Source organism: Lutra lutra, chromosome 18 (assembly GCF_902655055.1).
Source record: "Lutra lutra chromosome 18, mLutLut1.2, whole genome shotgun sequence".
NCBI lineage: Eukaryota > Metazoa > Chordata > Mammalia > Carnivora > Mustelidae > Lutra > Lutra lutra.
The window spans coordinates 3,974,147-3,990,578 of NC_062295.1; the positions used below are offsets into that span (position 1 = coordinate 3,974,147).

The 16,432-nt window shown below is 55.1% G+C and overlaps 1 protein-coding gene across 2 annotated transcripts in view; it reads right to left on the reverse strand.

Moving 5' to 3' along the window:
• PPL (periplakin) overlaps positions 1–15,720 on the reverse strand; it is a 45,334-nt gene extending 29,614 nt beyond the window's left edge. For both annotated transcript variants that reach the window (XM_047713226.1, XM_047713225.1), the window contains exon 1: positions 15,287–15,720. In XM_047713226.1, coding sequence (XP_047569182.1) covers positions 15,287–15,348 — 62 coding nt within the window. In that variant the 5' untranslated portion in view covers positions 15,349–15,720. The remainder of the gene's footprint in view (positions 1–15,286) is intronic.
• Between the last annotated feature and the right edge of the window lie 712 nt (positions 15,721–16,432).

Sequence of the window (16,432 nt, forward strand, 5' to 3'; positions counted from 1 at the left end):
CCAGGTTGGGGGGGTCCTAGGCAGACCTGGGCCCGTTTCTCCAGAGAATCAGCCCTCATTCTCTCCTCCTGGGCTGAGGAGTCTGGGGTCTGGAATGGGCCCAGCAGGGCCAGGGTCCTGTCCAAGGTATGCCAAGGAGCCCCATGTACATGGCCTAGTCTGTATGTGAGACTCCTGGCACAAGGAGGGAAACACGGGGTACAAGCCGGCCAGGGGGCTGCCTGGCATCTCCCCAGAGCCCTGGGCTGGGCTTGAGGACACACTGAGGGACAAACAAGGGCCTTTTGGGTCTGAGCCTGCAGGCGCCAGCCTAGAACAGGTGTCTCTTTGTGTCCCAGGCTCCACTCAGAGCCCTGGAACAGCGGGGAGAGAGCCTGACAGCTTGAAACGGCGTCAGGTACCCCCGTTCTGTCACCGGGAGTTAGAAACTCAATAACCACAGTCCAACCTGCTCTGCAGGAGGCCACCCAAGCCCAGGAGGTCAGCAGCAGCCTGGGGAGGTGGTGTGCGGGCCAGCAGGGGTACCGTCCTGGTCATCTAGTGACCAGGTCATCTAGACGCCAGGGACGGAGTATATGAGCAGGAAAAGAACACAGGCATCTCAGGGGACCCTAACCACCCCCATCCTGCTGCCTACCTCTTCTTGCTTTAATTTCGGGAAGGTGCTCCCTGCCCTTTTCCCTGGCTGGAGGGGCAGTATGGCCTGATGGTTAAGCACCCGGACACATGGCAGCTGGCCTGCATTTGAATCCTGACTCAGTCCTTACAAAGCTGTGAATTACTTAGCCTCTCTGAGCCTCAGTTTCCCCATATGTTAGTGGGGCTCATGGCAGTATGCCTGCCGCAGTGCTCGGCCAGGGGTTTAAATGAGAGAGAGAGTTGCTGTATGGGTGAGCCCAGGCTCTCTGCCTCCACTTGGGGTCACTGTCCAGGGATCTGGGCTCCTTTTAAAGAAAGGCCTGAAGGCAGAACCCACTGGCACCAGGGAGCTTAAAAAAAAAAAAAAAAGAAAAAAAAAAAGACCCAGGGCCAGCACACCATTCACACTGATTCTCACACAAGCCAAGACATGCTCTGGCTCGTCCCTGTGATGTCGCCTCACCCAGGCATGGGAAATTTGCAAGTAACATCAATATTTGGAAATATCTCCTCCAATCCCTGCAGGGAGAGGCTGGTGTACATATATGGGTAGTAAGGCTGCTGGGAGGATTCGGATCCCAGACCTGGTCTTGGGTTTGGGCTTAGAAAGAGGTTTGGGATTTGAAAGGTATGGTGTGTTTCCACCGCAGCGTTTCTGCTGTTCTAAGAATCTCCCCCATCTGTAGGAGGGAAACCGCAGAATGGGAGAGCAGGGAGGGCCCGTCTACCTGGTTGTTCAAGCAGAAACCCAGAACCACCCCAGATCCCTCCCTTTCCCTTCCTCAGTTCCACCCAGGAACAGATCTCTTCTGCCTCCATCCTCCTTTTGCCCTGTGGTCTCAACCTGATCAAGGTTGCTACTTCTCACCTAGACCAGTGCAAGAGCCACCCCCAACTGCCTCCCTGTACCCAGTCTCTTGCTGCCTCCAGCCAGCTTCAGCACATGTCCACAATGCAGCCTGATCTTACCACTGTCTGGACTCCAACTTGCCAGGGCCTCAGGCATCTCAAATGCTCTGAGAATAGAGTTCAAACTCCTCCCCAAGGCCCAGAGGACGCCCAGACCTAACCCCTGTACCCAGCCTTTTCTGCCTCAGGGCCTTTGCACCAGCTGGGACTTTGGTAATGGGGGTCTCTGTAGATCACCTCCAGGACCACACTGGCTAAGACTTGGTTTATTGACTGCATGCCCAACTGACCCACTTAGTCTAACTCCTTCCCAAGCTCAGCAGCCACTGGAAGGACCTGCTTCCCAGCCTCCTACCTCCAGGAGAGACCCAGGCTCTCCAAGAACACCACGGATGGCCAACCCTCCAGCTAGCAGCGAGAGCCACCCTTGCTGCCTTCAGCTCTCCATGCCCAAGTCATGCTAAACCAGTTGGCCCATTTTTCCTCTCTATCCTGCCTGCAGGGAGGGAAACTGAGTCATCCTGGCGCAGAGAAAGAACGTAGGGTCTGGTGTTGCTCTGACCCGGGCAGGCTTAGCCTTAGCCTCTCTCTGCCTATTTTCTTGTCTGTGTAATGGTGATAAGAATCTGTCCAACCCCAGAGAATTGAAACAATTCAAGGAGATAATCCTTGCAAAGCACTTTGCATGTGGCAGTCACATGGCGGAGGCTCAGGATTGCGCCCAACACATCGCTCACCCCAGCAACAGTGCAATGAGCCGCGCAGGTGACCGGCGTAAGCAGATGTGCTATTGCTCCCACCTACCTGAATCTCCTCATCCGTTTATAGGGTTATGGTGTCTACTTGTGGAGCGGTGAACGGAAAGACACATTTCATAGGTCGGGAGCATCCCCAAGTGGGGGTTTGTACTATGTGGCTTTGCATTCAAGGCCACTGCTGTCCCGTAGAAATAGGCTGCAAACCACATTTGTGGTTTAAATTTCTCCAGCAGCCACATGAAAAAAAGTCAAAAGAAACAGGTGAACTTAATTTTTTTTTTTTTTAAGATTTTATTTATTTGACAGAGATCACAAGTAGAGAGGCAGGCAGAGAGAGAGAGAGGGAGGGAAGCAGGCTCCCTGCCGAGCAGAGAGCCCGACGCGGGACTCGATCCCAGGACCCCAAGACCATGACCCGAGCCGAAGGCAGCGGCTTAACCCACTGAGCCACCAAGGCGCCCCTGAACTTAATTTTTATATATGTTATTTAGTTAATGTATCTAAGAAATTACTTTGACGGGTAGTCAATGAAACATTATTAATGTGTTATTTCACATACCATTTTCATATTACATCTTCTGAAATTGTAATGCATTACATGCATTTACATGCAGGTTTTTTTTTTAAAGATTTTATTTATTTATGTGACAGAGATCACAAGTAGGCAGAGAGGCAGGCAGAGAGAGAGGAAGGGAAGCAGGCTCCCCACTGAGCAGAGAGCCCGATGCGGGGGCTCAATCCCAGGACCCTGAGATCACGATCCGAGCCAAAGGCAGAGGCTTTAACCCACGGAGCCACCCAGACGCCCCATGCCATGCAGTTTTAAATTTCAGCACATCTTGCCTTATTCTAAACACACCTCATGTGGCTGGGGTTTCCCAAGCAGGACGGCAGAGTTCAGGTGATTCTGTGGCTTCTGGCCACTTTGCTACAAGCCCATTGGTTCTGCCATAGTAAAGGTGATGGGTGCTCTCAGAGGATCTAGTGGTCCTGCTCAGAGCCCGGTACCTAGGGACACTCAGTAAATGGTCATCCCTTTTGCTCTCTGCCACTCTCCCACCAGATCTACACAGGCTGCCGGGACACCTGCCCCAAGGCCAGGTCTGGTCTACAGATTCCCGGCTACCTGACTTCAAAACATTCCAGGGCTCCCAGCTGCACACCCAGCAGAGCATGGTACCTGCGTGTAGAGGGCCAGAGCCCCTAAACCACAGCCCCATGCCTTTTCCCAGGCCCCCAGAGCTACAACATCCTTGCCCACGGGCCCCAGGGCAGACCCACCGGCATTTGGCTCATTTCCTGCCATCTCGCCCTTCAGGCTGGGGGAACAGCTTCTCTCCTGCCCTGGCCTCTTTCAGGACCTGCCACTCTGGGGATGAAATCACACCCCCCAAGGGGTGCTGCAGCCCTGCCGTACGACCGTGTCCCTAGCTGTCCCTGCCTGCCTAGAACGGCTCTGTCCCCCATCAACCACAACTCAACTTTCTCTGTGTATGGAGACAGAAATTGGTGGGCACAAGGCATCTGTCTAGCGGGAAATGCTCTTCCTCCTTGGCCAGGACCACCTAGGCTTCCAGGCCTGAGTCAGTCCCCGTGTTCCCCTTGATCACGTCTATCCATCCTTCCCTTTGAGGGTTAATTCTGTTTCAGTGGGTGTGCACCGGAGCAGGGGAAGGGTGGGCAGGAGCCATCAGTTTTGGAATGTCTGGAATGCATAAGAGTGCGCACCTCTCCCCAGAACCAGCCTCACCCTTCCCAGAGCCCAGAGCAGGGACCTGGCTGCCTGCTGGCCAGGATCATCCTCTTCTGAGTCCTGCCTCCAGGGCCAGCCAGGGCAGGAGCGCTCTCTGGGGACATCCAGACCTGCTAGGAAGTATACCTCTGGTGCTGGGTATCCCTCGGCCCCCATTTCCTTTTGTCCCTCCCAGACATCTGTCCATCCCTGACACAAAGGCACACACGGTAGGCACTCAGGAAATGAGTGCTAAACACTGAGGGCACCTGCAAGGTACCTATCGCCCCTCCTCAGATCCTTCACAACCAGATCCACTGAACTCTTACAGTCCGGGGAGAAAGCCACTCTTACGGTCATTGGACACTTCTCTCTTTCTAAAGATTTTAATCTTAAGTAATCTCTGCACCCAACGTGGGGCTCGAACTCACAACCCCGAGATCAAGATCACACGACACCAACTGAGCCAGCCAGGTGCCCCCATTGGGCACTTTTCTTAATCCTGCCTTTATTAGACTATACACTTCCAGACAATAAGGATGTAGTCACCTTTTCCTTTTTCCTTTTTTTTTAAAGATTTTATTATTTATTTATTTGACAGACAGAGATCACAAGTAGGCAGAGAGGCAGACAGAGGGAGAGGAGGAAGCAGGCTCCCTGCAGAGCAAGGAGCCTGATGTGGGGCTTGATCCCAGGACCCTGGGATCATGACCTGAGCCGAAGGCAGAGGCTTTAACCCACTGAGCCACCCAGGCACCCCCTACCTTTTTCTCTTTTTTAAAGATTTATCTATTTATTCTAGAGCTGGAGAGAGCCCAAGTGGGAGAGGGAGAAAGAATCTGAAAGCAGACTCTGCGTTGAACACAGAGCCCAGAGCTGGGCGTGATCTCACTGATCTCGGGACCACGAGATCATGACCTGAGCTAAAACCAAGAATCCAATACTCAACCAACTGAGTCACCCAGGCACCCCAGGACCCACTCATCTTTTAGAGGGCCCTTTGTGGCCCTTAATTCCAGGCCTTGCACAGCTTTGGGGCTCAATAAATAGGTACTGAACTGAGCAGACTTCTGAAAGCATGGCCACAATTCCTAACCCCCCATTTTCCAGATGAAGACAACTGTGGTTTAGAGGGGATGAGAACACCCCCCGCCCAAAGTCACACAGCTGGGAAGTGGTGGTGCCAGGATTAGAACAGGCTCCAGAAACACCTTCTCAGAACACGGGTGACATCAATACCCATCCACAAAATGACAGGGAGACACTGGGGAGACAGGATGAAGCAGCAAGGCGTTTCCCACTCAGGGGAGGCCTAGTGATTTACATCTTGTTGGCATCTGCCTCGGTACAATTAATCCCAGCGGTTGAGTAATAGTGGTGGCAACTGACTCAGACATCCTCCTAAGATGCCACTGTGAGGGGCTCCCAATCTGTCCCTCTGAGCAGGCCTTCTGGGAGAAGGAATCAGCATGGAGGGAACACCTCTCCAGGCTGACACATGTTTCCACTTGGATCCTCACAACAACCCCTCCAGGTTGGTACTATGATTGCTCCCAGGGAACAGACTGGGACTCGGGAGGAGGGGCCCCTTGGCTGGGGCAGCTGTGGGGGCCTGGGAAAGGGCGTGGGGCTGTGGTTTAAGGGCTCTGGCCCTCTACACACAGGTACCATGCTCTGCTGGGTGCAGTTGGGAGCCCTGGAATGTTCTGAAGTCAGGTAGCCACTGGACTAGTAAGCATCCAGATGGATGACTGCTGTCACCCCAGCCGTCTTCTAGGTAGTCAATCACTCCTGAATAACCTTTCAGCCCCACCCCCAACTCGTCATCTCTCCATCCCCCTTACAGGCCCTGGGAACAGGCCCTTCTCCATTACCAACCCAAGACAGGAGTTGTTAACATGCTATCAGACGTCCGCTCAATTCAACACTTATTTATTGACCTTCAAACCTAAGCAAGACCTGGAATTAAGGGCACCAAACTGCCCGCCCAAAGATAGTAAGTCCAAAGGTTCATTATTTTAAGATTATATTTATTGGGCTCTTGGGTGGCTCAGTCAGTTAGGCTGATGCTAGGTAGGATCTCAGGGTCCTGGCATCGGGCCCCACAACAGGCTCCTTGATCAGTGGGGAGTCTGCTTCTCCCTCTCCCTCTGCTGCTCCCTCTGCTGTTCCCCCCACTTGTGCTCTCTTGTTCTGTCAAATAAATAATTAAAATCTTAAAAAAAAAATTCATTTATTTATTTGACAGAGAGTGGGTGGCTCAATCACAAGCAGACGGAGCAGCAGGCAGAGAGAGGGAGAATCAGACTCCCCGCTGAGCAGGGGGCCCAACACAGGACTTGATCCCAGGACCCCAGGATCATATCCTCAACCAAAGGCAGACACCCAACCAGGCACACAGTCCAAAGGTTTATAAACTAATAAGTAGGATGAAGAAAAACACCCAGTGACTATAATTACAAAGATTCAGAATGCCTGGGTCAGGGTATTTTCATCCACTCTGTCTCATTCAGGCTTTATATCCTAACTTAATTGTGAAAAATACAGCTTGACCCAATTAAATGAAGGAAAAGAGCCAAAAGGAAACAGAAGAGAAAGCATGATAAATAAGAAATACAAACTAACATGTCAGAGGTAGATGCAAACACATCAGTTATTACAATAAACGTGAATGAGTCAAACTCTCCTGTTAAAAGATAAGACTCTTGGAGCGCCTGTGTGGCTCAGTTGGTTAAAGCCTCTGCCTCCAGCTCAGGTCATGATCTCAGGGTCCTGGGATCGAGCCCCCGCATCGGGCTCTCTGCTCAGCGGGGAGCCTGCTTCTTCCTCTCTCTCTGCCTGCCTCTCTGTCTACTTGTGATCTCTGTCTGTCGAATAAATAAATAAAATCTTAAAAAAAAAAAAAATAAGACTCTCAGGTGAGAATACAAAAACAAAACAAAAGCCAGCTCTGTGCCATTTTACAAGACACATACCTGAAACAGAATGATACAGGACAGTTGAGAATAAAGGAATACAGCACAATGGATGGTTGCCACAGCAATGGGAAAGCAAGGTAGGTGTGTGTACCTCACAGACAAGACGGATCAAAGTTATCAGTGTAAATGTGGGGTTCGCACCCCTTGCTACACATCCAAAGATGGAGGTGTGGGCCCCACCCCAGAGATTTTCTGGCTTACTTGGCCTGTGAAAGGGCCTGGACAATGCTTTTAAACTCCCCATATGAGTCTAACTTACCACCAAGGCTGAGAACCCAGAAATGAACCACAGTAATGTGTCACAGGGTTAGGGGGAGTGGACTGAGGAAGAATCCCCAGATCTCTACAGGAAGGAAGTCTTGTAAGAAAGCAGTACACAGGAAACATGCAGTAAATACCAGATTGATTGGTCAATTGACTGATACTCTCCTTACTAGAAACTTCCATGGTAATTAGACAGTAAAATCCTCCACACCCAGCTATTAATCCTGGGGAAGTACGTCCTAAACAGAGAAGATTGCTGGTGTAGTAACTGCAGATCCGTTTCCCGGCCTAATCTGTTTCCTCCCAGCGAAGCCACCCAACCCCTAGGCCCGTGTCAGGCGTGTGCTCTTGGGCTCCTGTTACCCACATGCAGAGGTTTGCCTTGGGTAACATCAGGGCTAATCTTGAAGATTTCTGCAAGGTTTAAACAGGGCTCAAGCCAATCTCAGTGCCCTTGCAAGTCAGGACGTCATTCCAGGTTCAAGACCAGGAGTACCAGACTCCATTTATTAAGCATCTACTATATCCCTGATGTTGTACTGCCCACTGTCTCCAGTGTTCTCCACAAGCTTACGCTCCTCCAACCCACAGAGTCAAGAGAGACCTTCTGCCACTGTCTACTGAGTGCTACGTGTGGTTGGCACCATTCTTGGGGGTATGGGAGTGACTGCACAGCATGCGAAGTCCCGACCTTCGTCAAGCCCAGAGAGGGGTAGGAATGTGGCCAGCAGCACAGCAGGGCCTGAAGGGCAGGTCTGCAACTCCCAAACTCAGGTTCCTTCTACTCCACCCACCATGCCCTCTGTCCCTGCCCATGGGCCCCGGCCTCCCCCTCAGGAACAGTGGAACTTGGCTGCCCATTTTATACTTGGTAAGAGTGAAGCTCCTTAATCGTGTGTGGCAGCAGGACCGAGACCTCTTAGTTCTTGGCACAGACTTAGAATCCTTCCTCAACCTTCAGTTGGATCCACAATGTCACCACACCCAGGACGGAGAAATGAAAACCAGAAAAGCTGGGAGTCTGAGACCCGAGCCCAGGCCACTGGGGCAGCGAGGAGTTCCGCACGCAGTCGGTTCCTTGCAGTGTTCCGGGGTCAGCGGGCCACAGACAGAGCTGCTAGTCAGGGAGTGGCTGGGCGGGCAGCTACCTTACAAGGCCTGACAAACCCTTCACCCAGGCGAGTGTGGGCCAGGCAGCCAGGTGGGACACTCTGGTGGCCAGCTTGCCTGCTCCCAGCTCAGAATGCCTGTTAGAGCAGCTCAGGGTCGCTGGGCAGGCTACTAAACTCTGAGCCTCACCTGAAACAGAGCCATCGGGGACGAGAAACACCACATATCATCATTTAGGGCAGCCACTCCAAGCCAGGACTCAACCCTGAGCCTCCTGTATGTTCATAGCTTTCCCAGTAGCCCCTGCTGCCTTCCTGACACTTTCCATCTGTGTCTCCCGATCCAGAACCATCCTGCTTGCCTTCCAGTCTTGCTCCTCTGGCCTCAGGACCTGCCCCCCTGGGCTTACCTCCTCTTCTCCCCATGACCCCTTCTCCCACTAATGACCAGACTCTGAGACACAGGACTCCAGGCTCCCTTCCAGGCTCCAGCCCATGCTGTTCCTGCTGCCAGCTCTCCTTGCCCATCCCACTCCTCACTTTAAAGACCTGAAAACTCAAACACACACAAAAGCACAGAAAAGAACCCTACCACCAAGACTCATCTGATGTTCCCACGCTGCCGTACTTGCTTTGGATTTTGTTTACAAAGAAATATGATGTTATCGTGTATTACCCCTTCGGCCGCCTCCTCTTGGGAAGGGTGATTTTGGAGCTACTGGTTTCCTCCTAAGCCCGTTTCATGCTTTCCACTACGTACCTCTGTCTGCATCCAGAAACATCATATTGCAAAAAAACAAAACTAAACAACAACAACAAAAAAAACCATCAAATTGCTTTGTATGAATGTTTTTTCAAACGTACATAAATGTACTCTGTCTCCTTCATTAGCTTTGTTCACTGATGACTTTTCAGGCTGATGCACCTGGAGAGACCTACCCCGCCTCATCCCGCTCCAGGCTCTCTCCATCCACCCACCTCCTGCTCGTCCCCCAGAAGCCCTTGGGCTGGCTCAGGGCCTCTCTGCCTCCACTGTCCCAGCATTTACCACCCTGCATTGTTGCCGCCTGCTTACTGAGCAGACAGAAGGTGGCTGGATGAGGACAGGGGTCAACGGCACTCTCTGTTCAGGCCTTCACATTCTGTTCCACCCCCACCTTCCTGGTCAGGGTGTGTGTGTGCGCGCGTGTGTGTGCACGCACCAGTGTGTGCCCTGTGAGGGGTTCAAGGAGGGAGAGCATCTTAGCAGTCCTTCATGGCTCACCCTCATTCATTCGTTCATTCACTCATTCATTCATTCAGCACACGTGCTCCACCAGCCAGTCTCTTGGGTGGGGAGGGGAGATATCCACCTCCCTCTGGCCAAAGGACCAGAGTTAAATGGCTGCTGAGATAAGGATCAAGGAGATGGGCAAGACAAGAGGTTAGGGAGGGCTTAAGGAACAGAGACCAACCAAGAAAGAGGAAGAGAAATGGGCTAAGAGGGATGGGAAGGGCATTCTAGGCAAGAGGAACGGTGTGGGCAAAGGCCATGTGGTTGGATGTGGTGTGGAAAGGACAGGGTGAGAGGCACGGATTCGTGTGTGCAGGGCTACCGCAACCAGGGCCTGAGAGCAAAGGGAATCCAGGGGCAAGGGTTAAGCAGCAGGGGACAGGATCAGATCTGCATCTTGCAAAGAGCTCCCCGGAAGCCATGGGGAGAAGGGACTAAGGTGTCGGGGTGGAAGCAGGAACTATAAAGAGGCTACTGGACGTATGCCGGCAAGAGGGCCTGCGCTGCTGGCTAGGCGAGGATAAGCAAGGCAGAACTGAGGACAATGCAGGGCTGGCCCCTGCAGAGACCGACCTCCCGGCTGGGGGACCAGGGGCCTCCCTGCCCAGGCTCAGGAGGCTGAAACACAGAAGGGCCACCAAGAGCACAGAGAACAAAGACCAGAGGCCATTTCCCCCTTCCCTCTCCAGAGACAGGCTGGGGCAGGCTGGGAGAGGGGCAGGCGCCCCTGCCTGGAGTTGGAGGGAGCCGGGAAGCCCAGGGCCTCCTCCCTTGACAAGGAGCTTTGGAAATGCTCTTAAAGGCAGCTTCTCCCTAGTGCCCAGGCCCTTTGGGTGCCCCTCACCCTCCTTGGGGTATTGCCTGAATGGTGTGAATTGAGCTAAGCCTCTCCCCGCAAAACTTCCCATCCCCAGATGACTGCCCCTGACAATGCTCAAAATGCCACCAGTAGCAGCCATTCCAAAGGTTCAGTGCTGTTCTGTTCTGAATCTAATTGATCAGGTCTCCTTCCCTCTGCCAACAGGAGCACTGGGCAAGTGAGGGCAAAGCCAGAGAGAGGGGAAGCAGACAGGGTTGCTGGGGCGGAGTCAGGGAATACAAAAGCCAGTGACTCCACCATCTGCCCTGGGGCAGTCCCTGGAGAGAGCTGCCACCAGGCCCAGGTGTGGGTGGGAAGACCTAGTTTCCCTTCCCAGAGGCTCCTGGGCCCCCAGCATGGCCACCTGTGAGCTACGAGCAGGGCGGTGAGTGCCTTTACTCTTGGCCTCAGTGTGAAATGAGACACCAGCACCAGACTGGCTGGCACGGTGTCAGAATGAAACGCTGTAACACCCACAGCTGTGCTGGGTGCACAGAAGGTGCCTGAGAAATGGTGGGATCCTCCAGTACAAACCACCCCAGTGGCTGGAGGTGGGCTTTGCTGACAAAACCCTCCCCAAATCGTTCAGGCTTTCCAGCCGTCACTAATCAGGGTGTACAGGTGTGTCTCCATGGATCTACTGGAGGTAGGGGGCCCCATAAATGGTGAGGTGAATGGATGAGAGTCAGCGGATCTCCTGCCCCACCTGGGAAAAAAAGACAACTGCCTGGTCAGCTCTGGGCTTAACACTAGCCTTACCCTTACAATGTGTGCTGACTGGTGCTGGAGTTGACTGCCCACTCACGGTGAGCCGGGTCTGGGGCTGGGCACCTAGCAACCTTACCAGCGGGGGCGTGCTATCATCACTCCCATTTTGCAGATGAAGAATCTAAGACTCAGAGATGTTAAGTGACCTGCCCAAGGTCACAAAGTCAGGAGGGGCAAAGGGAGGACTTGAACTCACACCTGACTGACATCAGACTTTGTACTCTCAAACACCAAGAGGCTCAGGGTACCCCAGCCGGCTTCCAGGAGGGTAGGCATCCCTTTCACCAGCCCTTAAAGCCTTGGGCCCCACCTCCCACACAGGGTGCTCCCTGTTAAGACAGGTTAATTCTTGCAGGATGCAACTCAGGTTAGTTTGAGAGGTGAGGCCAGGCTGCTGGGGGCTTACTGGGACCCATGTCTAGGCAGAGGGGCAAAATGAGTCCCATTTTACAGATCAGGAAGCTGAGGCTCTGTGAGGCCAAATTTCTTTGCCAAAATCAAACGGAGGCAGAATTCAGTCTAACTCCCAAGCTGGATTTTAACCAGTCCACTCCTCCCCATGACAGGTTAGACACCTCCCCAGGAAATCCTGCCTGATCTCCTAGGTCTCGGCCCTGACAGCTCTGACTTCAGACCAGTCAGGCACACCAGAGTCGATGCGATGCGCTAGAGACCTCATCTATCCAGCTCTAAGTCCCACCACAAAGACATAGTCCTGTAACCACACTAGTAATTAAGCATAACTCCATCAAGTATAAAGAGATTGTCAATGTCTCCTCCACCCCCCGCCCCCCGAACGGCAGCCCTGGAGTTGGGCAGTGCACAGCCTATCCCTCAGCATCCAGTTCAACCCCAGGCACGTAGTAGGTGTCTTATCTGCATTTGTTCAGTAGTTATAATCATCACAGCTGCCATAGATTGAGGCCTCCTAGAACTCTCATCTCTTTCCCTGTGTTATTTCATTTAATCTTCATGCCATCAATATCATCCCATAACTATGCTTATACCCATTCTACAGGGGAGGAAACGCCGGTTCAAAGGCCAAGCAGCTCGCCCTGGGTTGCCTAACCAGGAAGGGGCAGCTGCTAGGGGCTGCACTTTCAGCTGCTTTTCAGGGTTAGGTCCCCTCCAGACCTTCCCTGCTGGGCTGGATGGCTGTGCTCATCCTCGGTGACCTGCACTATCAGGCCTGACCCTGTCATTAGCTTAGGTGTGAACATCAGCTCCCACACCTGTTATTAGGAACCAGGGTGACAGGAGCAGCGGGGTTCACTGTCCCAGCCCTCCCCAGTTTCAGATGCTAGAAGGCGGACAAACAGGGAGAGGCAGTTTTCTCCAAGAGGGCTCTTCTGTGGTTCCCCTGCTTCCGGATCCTGGGTCCCCTGCACTGAAGGGGGTGATACTGACCCTCTGTCTGGGTACTTCCTGTGTGCTAGGGGCATTTTGTGTGTCGTCACATTTGCCCCCCTCCCAAGACCTCATGCTGGAGACACGTATTCGCACCATCCCAGCTTTGTGGGTGAGGAAGGTGAGGCTCAGGGCGGTTCCCCGACTTGTCTGTAGCACCTGTGGCAAAGCCGGGATCAGAAGGGAGGCCTTCTGCTCTTGGGGCCGGAGCTCCCACCCACCTCGCCATGCTGGATCTTGCTGTCAACCCCACCCTCCCTCACATAAAGGAGACCCCCCCAGGGTGAAAGATTGAGGGTCAGGGACCCCGTCACAAGTGACCACATCTTGGAGCTCCAAGACAGTGCTAGGCACCAAGTGACACTCAGAAGATTCTTGTTGAGAGAACAGAGCAAAAGGCTGTTCCCCAGCCCACAACCCAGTCCATGAACTTGTCCCCACTGAGGGGAAGGGACAGAGGGATGCACTGGTCTGGTGAGATCAGGGAGGGAAGCTCCCGGTCCCTACTCAGGGCTGTCTGTGCCAGGCCACAGAGCCCAAAGGAAGAGTCTCTCATCCCATCCTCAGGGAGAGAATCAGGAAGGCTTCCTGGAGAAAGAACCTCAAATCTGAGATCTGAGATCCAGGGCTGTCAGCCAAGGGCAGAGGATGGCTGCCTTGGGCCAGAAGTATACAGGGAGGAAAGAGGGGACAACAGAGGGGTAGGGACCCTGAGTCCTTGCTTCCCCAGGCCCTTGGAGTCCATGAAGCTATAAAGGATGGGAATTCCTTCCTTCCTATCCTCTGTTGGGAAAGCCAAGACCCTTCCAGCTTGTACGATTTCATCATAACCTTGTTAGGTCCAACCTTCTATTGGGGGACCAGACAGACAGCTGAAGGGATTAGGGTCTGGAGGGATGGGGAAGGCAGAGGGCAGGGTGAGGCCTGGCCCATCTCCCGGTGTGTGGGTGTGTGCATGTGTGAAGGGCTGGAGGAGCCCGAGTCTTGGTGGGAGAGAACAGAGCAGTCCCCCATGGCTGGCACAGAGTATGCGATTGTGCAATGCTCCAGGGAACAGCCCAGGGACTGGACGGGACCCCAGCTAGGTATGAGAGCCAGCTGGACTCAGCCACAGAGGAACAGCATAGAGGGCCCTGCCCAACCTCTGGGGTTGTGAAAGCCTGGGGAGGCTGGAGAGGGGGGAGGCTTTGGAAGGGAAAATAAATACCTCTGAGCTTGAAAGAGTCCAAAGCAGAGAAGGGGGGGCCCTGAAATCACAGGGGGTGCAGTTCCTGAAAGACCTGGAACTCACAGAAATGGAGTGCCCAGGCCTGCCTGCACCTGTCTGAAGGGTCTGCCTGGGCTGGACAGCAAGAGTACCGTGGGAACCCTGGCTGGAGCCTTCCCACCTTCTGGGCCTGGCCTGGCCTGGGCGGGAGTGAGGATCGTGGTGGCGTGAGGGCATGATAGGGTGGACACTGCCAGGCTGGTGAGCAGTGCAATTCGCGGAGTCTCCCACCTGAATAGAGCTTGGTAAAGTGCACCGTCCTAGCCAGGAGCCCCCCAACTCATATTTGCAAGCGTCGAAGTCCCACCCCTTCCCTCAATCTCAGCATCTCCAAGAGACTTCCCTAAACCGGTTATTAAATGAATACATTAGGCTTATCAAAACGGACGTGGGCTGCCGTCTCAACGCAAACACATCAAGACATGTCATTCCCTTCCCAGGCCGCCCTGGGAACCTGAGGCTCAGAGACGCCGCCAGTTTCTGGGCTGGGGGGTGGGGCACACCCCTGGGAAGTCAGGCAGCGAAAAGGAGGCTCGGATGACGCCCAGCCGCCACGCAAACCCCGGCATAGGTAAAGGGGCGCCTCAGCCCGTTCCCCCCCAACCCACCGACCCCAAACACACCCACGGGTTTTTCTAGGTGACGCTCTGGAGGGCAGGGTGGCAGGTATCAGGAGCAGCTGCCGCAGGCGGCACACAGACCACCTTCCCGCCGCACACACCACCCCCACCTCTAGCCCCACCAAGCCAGGAGCACCTGCGCGCTCTCCAAGAAGCGCTGGCGAGCGCCCCCCTCCCCAGCCCAGCTCAATTTCCCTTCCCCCGTGAGCTACACGAAACTTCCTGAGTCCCCTGCGGCGCCCCCGCCTTGGCTTTAGCGTCCTCCCGACACACCACCGTCCACCCCTGCGGTGCGTCCCGTCTCAGGAGAACCCCCAGCGCAAGGGCGACCCTCGGACACTGAAGTCCCCTGTACTTCCAGCTCAGCTCTCCACCCTCTAGGTGACCAAGTTAATGCTCCCTGGGCTCCTACAATCTCCGGTGCCAAGCATCATGCTTCCCCTCGGTCGCCCCCAGCGCGCACCCCATTCCCACCCTGGCAGCGCTCGCCAGCTCAAGGGTGTCCCTCGGAGCCGCGTTCCCGCCTGGCGCGCACTCCCGGCTCAGCTCCCCGCCCCCTGGGCCACGCTTTCGGGGGCGCTCTGCCGCTCTCCCGGCCAGGTCGCTCCCCCCACGCTCCGGACTGTGCTTCCCCGCCTCGGACGCCCCTCAGCGCGCGGGTTTCCCGCCGCCGTCCCGGGCGCGGCGTGCGGCGTCTACTCACCTCCGAGTCTGCACGGTGGGGCTGTATTTGCCTTTGTTTCTCTTCCTGAAGAGCGAGTTCATGGTGGCGCTCGGGGTGCGCGGGCGGGGGCGGCGGGTCGCGGCGCCGGGCTGGCACTGGGAGGCGGGCGGGCCCGGCGCGCACCGAGGGGCGGGCAGGGGACGCAGGTGAGCGAGCGGCGGCGCAGAAACCCCTAGTGCGGCGCGGCGACGGCGGCGAGCGGTCACTACTCACGGGGGGCGGGGCGACCGCCGGCCCCCGGCTCTCCCAGCCGCTCGGGGAGAAGGTGGCGCTTACCTTCCCGGAGGAGGGGCCACCGGGCGGGCGGGGCTTCCAGGCCCTTTGGGCGCGCGCCCTCGGCCTGGTCCGAGCGAGTGGAGCGTCCAACCTGGCCTGGAGGTGGGACACGGGGACCTGTCGGGACACCGCCACCCTCCCCGGCCCCTGCTCTCTAGTGGCTGGCAGGTGGGCGGGCGCGCACAGGCCACTTTCCCGGGCACACCCAGCCTCACACTCACCACCCCTCCCCCGGGCCTGGCGCGCCCCCTAGCTGAGGGCCCTCACCTGGCTCTCCGCGGCCCCTCGCGCGCAGCGCTCGCGTCCCCGTGGCTCACACCCAGGTGGTGGCCCCCCATACAGGTGTGGCAGAGACTAGATGGGTCTCTGTGCCTTGGCTAGCTGGTCAGTTACACGCAGGTGGTAGTAGTGCCGATGGCAATTGAGAAAAGAGGTTGTGGAGCGCACCTGCCTGATTCAGATCCCCGACCTCAACCACGAATGGTCAGCTGACACCCGGCAAGACGTCTTCCTGCTCCCAGCCTCAGTTTCCTTATTTGTCAAACAGCGATAACAACTTCCCATAGCCCCAAGGGTTAGGAGGAGAGTCCTTTTGAAGATCTACTGTTGAGAATCCACACGAAGTACTTAGCACAGCGTCAGGCCCAAATGTACAGGAAGCATGGCCATCTAGGGTAGACAAAAAATCCTTTGAAACTAATGACTCCGGGCCCTGGCATGACAGAAATACTTCATGGCTGGTCATAAAAGCCGCTGGATTCTGGTTCAAAATAGCCAGCATGTGCTCAGGTTACATTGTGTGCCGCGGGGTGCCTGGGTTAGACTGTGGCCCACTGTCCACCGGCGTTA